At 41.4% G+C, this 7,928-nt stretch overlaps 2 protein-coding genes across 2 annotated transcripts; both read left to right on the forward strand.

The window, feature by feature from the left end:
- The first annotated feature begins 472 nt into the window (after positions 1-472).
- soul5 (heme-binding protein soul5) lies at positions 473-2,368 on the forward strand. The gene is made up of 7 exons (XM_079177479.1): positions 473-491; positions 648-707; positions 804-885; positions 983-1,088; positions 1,512-1,651; positions 1,779-1,942; positions 2,072-2,368. Coding segments are annotated over exons 1-7 (666 nt in total). The 5' UTR covers positions 473-489; the 3' UTR covers positions 2,184-2,368.
- A 1,668-nt stretch (positions 2,369-4,036) lies between these two features.
- On the forward strand, positions 4,037-7,745 carry nr5a5 (nuclear receptor subfamily 5, group A, member 5). Its single transcript, XM_079177439.1, has 7 exons — positions 4,037-4,269; positions 5,050-5,165; positions 5,426-5,567; positions 5,876-6,630; positions 6,806-6,925; positions 7,062-7,209; positions 7,350-7,745. The coding sequence occupies exons 1-7, from the start codon at positions 4,176-4,178 to the stop codon at positions 7,595-7,597; spliced, it is 1,623 nt and encodes a 540-aa protein (XP_079033565.1). The 5' UTR covers positions 4,037-4,175; the 3' UTR covers positions 7,598-7,745.
- Positions 7,746-7,928: the final 183 nt, after the last annotated feature.

Below are 7,928 nucleotides of genomic sequence, written 5' to 3' on the forward strand. Positions count from 1 at the left end.
TACGCCTCTTCTGAATCATGTTGCACACATTCACCCACCTACATACACACAAACACATCACTTAACATACTTCTAGCTGACCTTTGGAAGATGTTTTTAAAAGTCAATGAAAAGATATCAACACCTCTCTGGCTGCCTCAACCAGAACTGAGCATTGAAAGTGCTGTTCTATTGAATTGTGTTAAACTTATGTGTCCCCACAGAGTAGTCCAAACTAGATCTCTTTAAGATCATCGACAGCAAAGATATGTCAGAAGTTACAAAATGTGTTCTGACACGTGTTTTGGTGTTTGTTATATAATTCTTCACATTATCAATATATAATTATGTTACGGCTTTTGGTTCCCATTGGTCAGATCTGGTTTGTATTGTGTGTCCAGGGAGTGGCCAGTTTTCGTTTCATAACCAGACATGGAATAAATAGTTGCTGTGGACCAGACTGCAAAGATACAGTTTTTGAAGTAACACAGAAGTCAACTCTCTGCCACGATGTAAGTACAATTTTATGGTTCATATTGTCTTTGATGGTATTAAATGAATGAACAGTTCTTGGTGTGTGAACTAAGCTTCAATGCTGTGAGAAAATGATCCTTTTTTCTCTGAGTGAACAAAAATGATTTTGTGAAAACTCTATATATGTGTTGCAGGATTTGCCTTTCGGTGCTTGTTGGCTTCCTGTTGGTCTTAACAGCTGAGGCCAGAGTTGGGTAAGAAATGAACGCACACTTTAAGTAGATTGTCGCATTTGACCAAAATTGGCATTTGTACCTTTTTTTTAAATGTTTGCCTTTCTCACTATACAGAAACTCATCTCAGTTCAAATTCTGTTCTGAGACAGAACAGTGCCTGCTGTTTGATCAGATTTGTAACACTGATGATTACGAAGTGAGTGTCTAAGTAGAAGAGAAACCTTTTCACATTTCAGGTGCAAGAGTCTTTCAAAAAGCCTAAAAGTCTTCTCATGTTTGTTCATGTCCATCAGGTCCGTCACTATGACTCTGTCAATTGGGTTTCAACTGACGAATCATCCTGGTTAATGGACATTGCAACAATGACAGCATTCAGACGACTGTTTGCCTACATCTCTGGTACCGACGAGATTCAAGTGTTATTTATATATGTTTTATTTGATCTATTATTGAAAGAGTTAGTCTTTTTAAGATCTACGTCTTATTCAAGAGAGACACACAGACAATCAGAACTGCACACCATTTGCAAACACAATACAGTGGTGCAATATTACAGAAATCAATGAAATTAGTCAAAATGAGTATGAAGTTTGAAACTTTTTTGTGACTTTTGTTTTTCCAGCCTCTGTTTGAATATGTTGTGCAGCTAAAATCAAAATGCCCCTTTGACCTGACATCATAATTACTGTGTTTAGCTGTGCTCAGAGAGCAGAAATAGTTTGGCGGTGTTATAGAATATTCAAGCCAGAACATTTTGTTTGCTGTGCATTTCCTATTTTTGACCAGAAAAACATGTTGTACTTTCAAAATGTTTGCCTACAGGAAATAATATTAAAATGACAGCTCCTGTTCTCGTGAAACGCTCTCGCAGCACCTCATTCTGGGGAAAGAGCACCTACACGATGAGTTTCTTGCTGCCAGTTGAACATCAAAAAAATCCTCCCAAACCGGCTGATAGTAAGGTAAGCTTCTTTGACAAAAATGAAACACATCAACCTTCATTTAGTGATGCCGTGGTGCCATGTGTGAATTCATTCTGTGAAGTCTACCTTCAGCTCTGGCAGGTAATGAAACGTTGTTGATTTGCAGGTGTACATCAACAAGATGCCAGATATGAAAGTGTATGTACGCAGCTACGGAGGATGGATGATGAGCTGGACTGAAAAAAAAGAAGCAGAAAATCTGCGCAAGGACCTTGATAAAGTGGGTGCAGAGTACAAAAAAAGCTTCCACTATGCTGTTGGATATAACAGGTAAACAAATGAATCATTGTGTCAGCGATAATCAGAAAGAAAAGCCCAAAGACAAACTTCAATATTTGTTGATCATTTTTATTTTGTGCAATAAATCACTGTGTGTGCATTTTGTTTGTTTTTTTGCAGCCCAATGACGCTGTTTAACAGGCACAACGAGGTGTGGTACCTCGTTGAGGATGAGCCGGTGTGCAGCAGCAGCAGCAGCAGTGAGGAAATGGATTTTTCTCCTTTCTCCTAAATATTATAAGCCGTGTGCAATGACAGCTTACAGTAAACACATATAAAGAGATGTTGTAGCTGGACATTGCCTCAAGTCATAAAGTGTCATATGAATAACCTGCCAGCAAGAGCATAGATTTAAAAACTGCTGTTGGATTTGAATCAATTGAATACACCATGCTGTACTTGTGAAGATGGTTGTACACTGGCTTGTTTGTTGTTGTTTTTTGTTCTATTCAATAAAATTACTGCATTGCATTTTGGTGGTTCTTAACCAATAAAAGGCCTCGTCTTTGGACTTATCCTAAAATGTGTCAAAAGCAGCTGGTTTAACAATAGATGAGGCCTGCAAAAGACAACGTCTAATCCAATTTAGAGCAGAATTATTCTACAATACCACTAGATGGCACTGCTTACTTCAAGAATACCATTATGGATTACACATACTGCCTGATATTTCAAGCTTGTCCTTGACATATGATAGGGATTGTTGAAGGTTTGGAAGATTTACCCTATGAGTGAGAGTAGACAGTGTCAGGTGTCTGAAGCCAGACTGGTAAAAATAGCGTGAGGACTCACTATTTTATTGATGAACGTCGTAATCCATTTACAAGCTAATGTGCAGGAGTCATAACCATCCACCCTTGAACTGCCCTATTGCTTTGACGTCACTGTGAGCTTCATCAAAGCAGCCACTGCACCTTATCAAGCACCGGCTGGGGAAGTGGAACAATGTAATCACAGTCCCTGAGTTCAGCAATTGGCTAATATTGTTTTATACTGAGTTAGGTTTATTGGACTTTTCTTGATTGCAGTTTAAGGAGGATCAATTATATTTCACTCGAGAATGAACAGCTGATGTTGAACTTAAATTCAGTGGTGGAAAGTAACTAAGTACATTTACTTAAGTACTGTAATTTACTACAGTTTTGGATAACTTGTACTGGGTTTCTGCATCCTTATACTTCAACACCGCTACATGTCAGATGGAAATATGATACTTTTTAATTCCACTACATTTATATGACAGCTATACTACTTAACATTTTACATAAAAAAACAACCAGTGTCTATCAGTTGTTACCAGTTATACTAAAGAGTGACTTTCTCGCTTAAGATCTCACTCTCAGGTGGTTTCATTAAAATTACCCAAAGAGAAAAAATCATCAACATTTTCACAGAAAAGGAGAAAAAGTAAAAGAAAAAGACTACACATTTGTAGCTAAACTTTATTTTGTCTTGTTTATCCCAATACTCACTTCACAATGCCTTGTTTTTATCTTGTGAACCTTTGGAGGGGCCACACCACTAGGATGGGACCCACTGTACTATATATATGTGTGTATACTGTATATAAAGAAGTTAAAACTAGATACACCTTGACCAGCTACAACAGTAAAATGCTACTTACACATTGATGCAACACTATTTTCTGATATAACAACATATCATTCAAAGAGTGTCTGCAGTGAGTACTTTTACTTTTGCTGATAATGCTTTTAGTATTAGATTCTTTTTTTTTACATTGTTTCACTGGTACTTTTACTTAAGTAAACAACCTGTGTATTCTTACACTGTTGCATAAATTGCAATGCCGCAATACAAAATGATAATTCAGAAATTAAAAAGAGATTTATTTTAGTTTTGACTGTGATTAACTGCACTCTTCAGGTGAACCTTATCTTATCAGCTGAGCGCCAGGATGGCTCAAAGATACTGTAGTGATTTCACGACAGTTATATTCCAGCAGGTGGATATCTGACTGTCCCCCGTATAGGGGCTGGCTGGCTGGCTGACTGAATGGGTAGGACTGCCAGTCAGGAGAGGTTTTATAACACAGACTACAGATCAAAGTTCACTTGTGGGCCACGAACAGCCATCAGTCCACCGGGGCTGTTGGGCCTGCCAGCGGGCCGTTCTGTGGCTCTCCTGTGTCTGTCTGGTCTCCTGATCTCTGAAACAATGAAGATCAGGCGGTGCTGACTCTGAAGCTCATGTCCAATCAGTTATAATGGACCTACCTGATTATCACCCAGAGCAGCCACTTGTCCACTACATTGGCAATTACCCAGAGGATCCGTTAACTTCGGAAGGATCATCAACATGTGAGTATGCGTTAGTTAGATAGTACAGGTTGTAGACAGGTTTCAGAAAATAATGTTTGAATTTGTATAGTGTTATAAAGGTATCAATGTTTTAAATGTCTTGTTTTAAAGTTGGAGTACAACAGTGTCTGGAAATGTATATTTTGAAGAGTTGCGGAAATTATATTGATCACGTCAATGTTAAATTCCCCATTTACAGAAGTAAAGGCGTAAAGTTGTTCACCGTTGTGCTACAGAATTAAATTTGGTAGACTGGGGATTACGTAAGGCTCATATCTGTGTTCACAGTCAAGCAAGTCAAGCTGAGTGATAAGGTAGTGTCTGTGACAAAGGGATCGTCCTGTACTGTTCTCTATTCTCTCAACATGCTGAGCAATAAACCCCATTAGATGACACACTTGTGCCAGCAGCACAGCACTGACCCAGAGTAATCTACGTTATTTTAACTGACTTAACCTCATAACCTACCGTTATTCCAGACGTATTATCAACTCGGAATCTTCTTTGTGACTGACTTGAGATACACAAATCATTCCCAATAAAAGATACAACACAATTTAAAGTCTAGTTACTTGTATTTTTCTAAAAGTAAAAAAGAAAAAGAGAGAACAGAAAAGAAGCTTGACGCAGGATTTGCTTGGCACATCACCAAAACAAAACCCCATTTTACAACCAGCACTTGTTTTCTCACCTTGTGCAACATTAGCGTTCTTCGGCATCAGCAGATTGTGTCGTACTGTACCTTTGACATTCAGCATTAATGGTGGTGTCATTCTCCAGCTCAGGAATTAAAGGCAGATACAGATGGCAGACCAGTGTCAGAAGAGAGCTGTCCCATCTGTGGAGACAAAGTGTCAGGATACCACTATGGACTGCTCACTTGTGAAAGCTGCAAGGTAAGGGATAGAGTTTCTGTATTCTCTAACAGTACCATGAAGCGCTTTGGTGTCTGTATTGACCAAATAGTCACAGTCAACAGCTATAGAACTAAGCTATATTAACTATCACGATTTATTTTTTATATTGTCACTCACAAGACACACAGGATTGTCTTGTGATCCACCGGGAATGAAGCAATAGATCCCAGTCTCTCTCTCTCTCTCTCTCTCTCTCTCTCTCTCTCTCTCTCTCTCTCTCTCTCTCTCTCTCTCTGCAGGGCTTCTTTAAACGCTCAGTGCAGAATAACAAGCATTACACCTGTGCAGAACAACAGAGCTGCCCCATGAACCTTTCGCAGAGGAAACGCTGTCCTTTCTGCCGCTTCCAAAAGTGTTTGGCAGTGGGCATGAAAAGAGAAGGTACAGTAAATAGGGTTAGGAGGTAACCCTACCCCTCCCACAAACATACACACATGCACTCATGCCTTGTACTTGTATTCCGCTCCATTGTGACGTGCCTTGTTCCACTGACATGCATGTTCTTTTCTCCCCCATACGACTTATCTAAGAAGTCATAAACCATACAGTGCTGTAATGCCCCAGATTATAAATGACGACGTTCTATCTGAACCCTAAGACAAAACGGTTACATGAATGAAATCATCTCTGGCAATGTCTTGAAATCTTGTTGAGAAATCTTGATCGTTTGTTTCATCTTCTGTCAACAGCAGTAAGAGCAGATCGTATGAGAGGTGGCAGGAATAAGTTTGGCCCTCTGTACCGGCGGGACAGGCAGATGAAACAGCAAAAGGTGTATCACCAGCCAAACACTGCTCCCTGCAGGATTAAGATGGCAACTACTCAAATACATCGGCCCACAGCACCAAGTGAGCATCACCTAATGGGCAGTCACACAAGTGCTCCATTTTCTTCTGACGCTTTACATCAGGCCCACATATATCCCTCTGGCATGGGGCAGTCGGGTGCTGCCATGCCTCTGGACTGCACTATGAATGCAGACAGGGTGCTCACCCCTCTCTCGCTGCCCTACTCTGGACTGTACCACCGCACCTTCCCCGGATACCTCCAGGAGAAAGGAGAAATGCCTTACAGCTACAGCCCGGCTCCAACAAACTATGTGCACCCAATTTCGGACAATTCATTCACACCAAGAAGCACGCCAGCATCATCCCCCTGCTCAACACTAAGCTCATCCACCCCTTTCTCACGGGCTCCCACCCAAACCCCAGACACCCCCTCATCGGCCACTCTTAAACACAACTTCCTCAATCAACTCCTGGAGGGGGAGCAGGATGAGAGCCAGCTGTGTGCTAAGGTCCTCGCCAGTCTGCAGAGAGAACAGGCCAACCGGGGCAAGCACGACCGCCTAAATACATTCAGCATCATGTGCAAAATGGCAGACCAGACACTGTTTGGGCTTGTGGAGTGGGCTAGGAACAGTGCACTCTTCAAGGAGCTCAAGGTGATGAATCACGAATTATAAAGTTACATAACCTTTTTTCGCAGTGGTAGAAATCTACTGTGTGAGCAGACCCATTTGACACTTTTTGCTATATGTTTGGTGCTTATTTGAGCTCGAAGGTTGTAGTCTTTCATTTACAACTACATCAGATCTATTTTGTTCATGCTTCCCACAGGTGGAGGACCAGATGGTGCTGCTGCAGAGCTGTTGGAGTGAGCTGCTGGTCCTGGATCACCTCTGTAGACAGGTGATCTACAGCAAAGAGGGCTGCATATATCTGGTCACTGGACAACAGGTAACGTTTACCGTTAACATCTGGAATTGTCACGATCATCAACAATGTCTTTGGATTGAACATGTCTTGTTTTGGGTTGCACAGAAACTTTACATTTTGAACTCTTGATCACCAGCTATCTCTCATTCTGATGTAGATTGCGGTGTCGACCATCATCTCTCAGGCAGGAGTGACACTGAGTAGCCTGGTATCGAGGACCCAGGACTTAGTGTCCAAACTGAAGGCATTCCAGTTGGACAGACATGAGTTTGTCTGTCTCAAACACTTAGTGCTATTCAACCCTGGTGAGCTTTTCCTTTTAAAAGTCCAGTTAGACTCTTCATAGAAGATACACATCCGCCTTTTTTTCTTTTTCTTCACGTCAGTCATGCATGCAGCTGCTATTGGTGTTGAGGGTGTATGAATTATATACTTTCTGCTGTAGATGTGAAGTCAGTGCAGAGCCGCAAGCAGGTGGAGCAGACACAAGAGAGGGTGAACAGGGCCCTGATGGAGCACACCCAACAGAGTGATCCAAGACACTCGGACAAGTTTGGCCAACTGCTGCTACGACTTCCTGAAGTACGCAGCATAAGCTTGCAGGTTGAGGAGTATTTGTACCAGCGCCATCTTCTGGGAGATTTGCCATGCAACTCTCTACTCACTGAGATGCTGCACACCAAGCACAGCTGAGAAGATGCTGCTGTATCTTCAAGCCCTCTTCAAACGGTGGCACAGTCCGAGTGTGCTGCTGTGAACTTTTGTACCTCTCTTTAGGCCTTTCAGACCCAACTTTTGATGATTGTTGCAAATAGTAAATGGCATGCTCTCTTTAAAAGCCCATGCTGCTTCAACAATATTTTGTAAACCTGTGCCATACTTACCCAAGTGTCCATTATTAACAGTATTACCACAGCCAAACAGTCCAGTCAATATATGTTGCTGTCAGTATTGTTAGACAGATTTGAGATCCAAGCACTACCAATCGGCAGAAGCGATTAACTGTGTAAAAACTAAACATCTG

The sequence above is a fragment of the Pholis gunnellus genome (genome assembly GCF_910591455.1).
Source record: "Pholis gunnellus genome assembly, chromosome: 17".
In the NCBI taxonomy this organism is placed as follows: domain Eukaryota; kingdom Metazoa; phylum Chordata; class Actinopteri; order Perciformes; family Pholidae; genus Pholis; species Pholis gunnellus.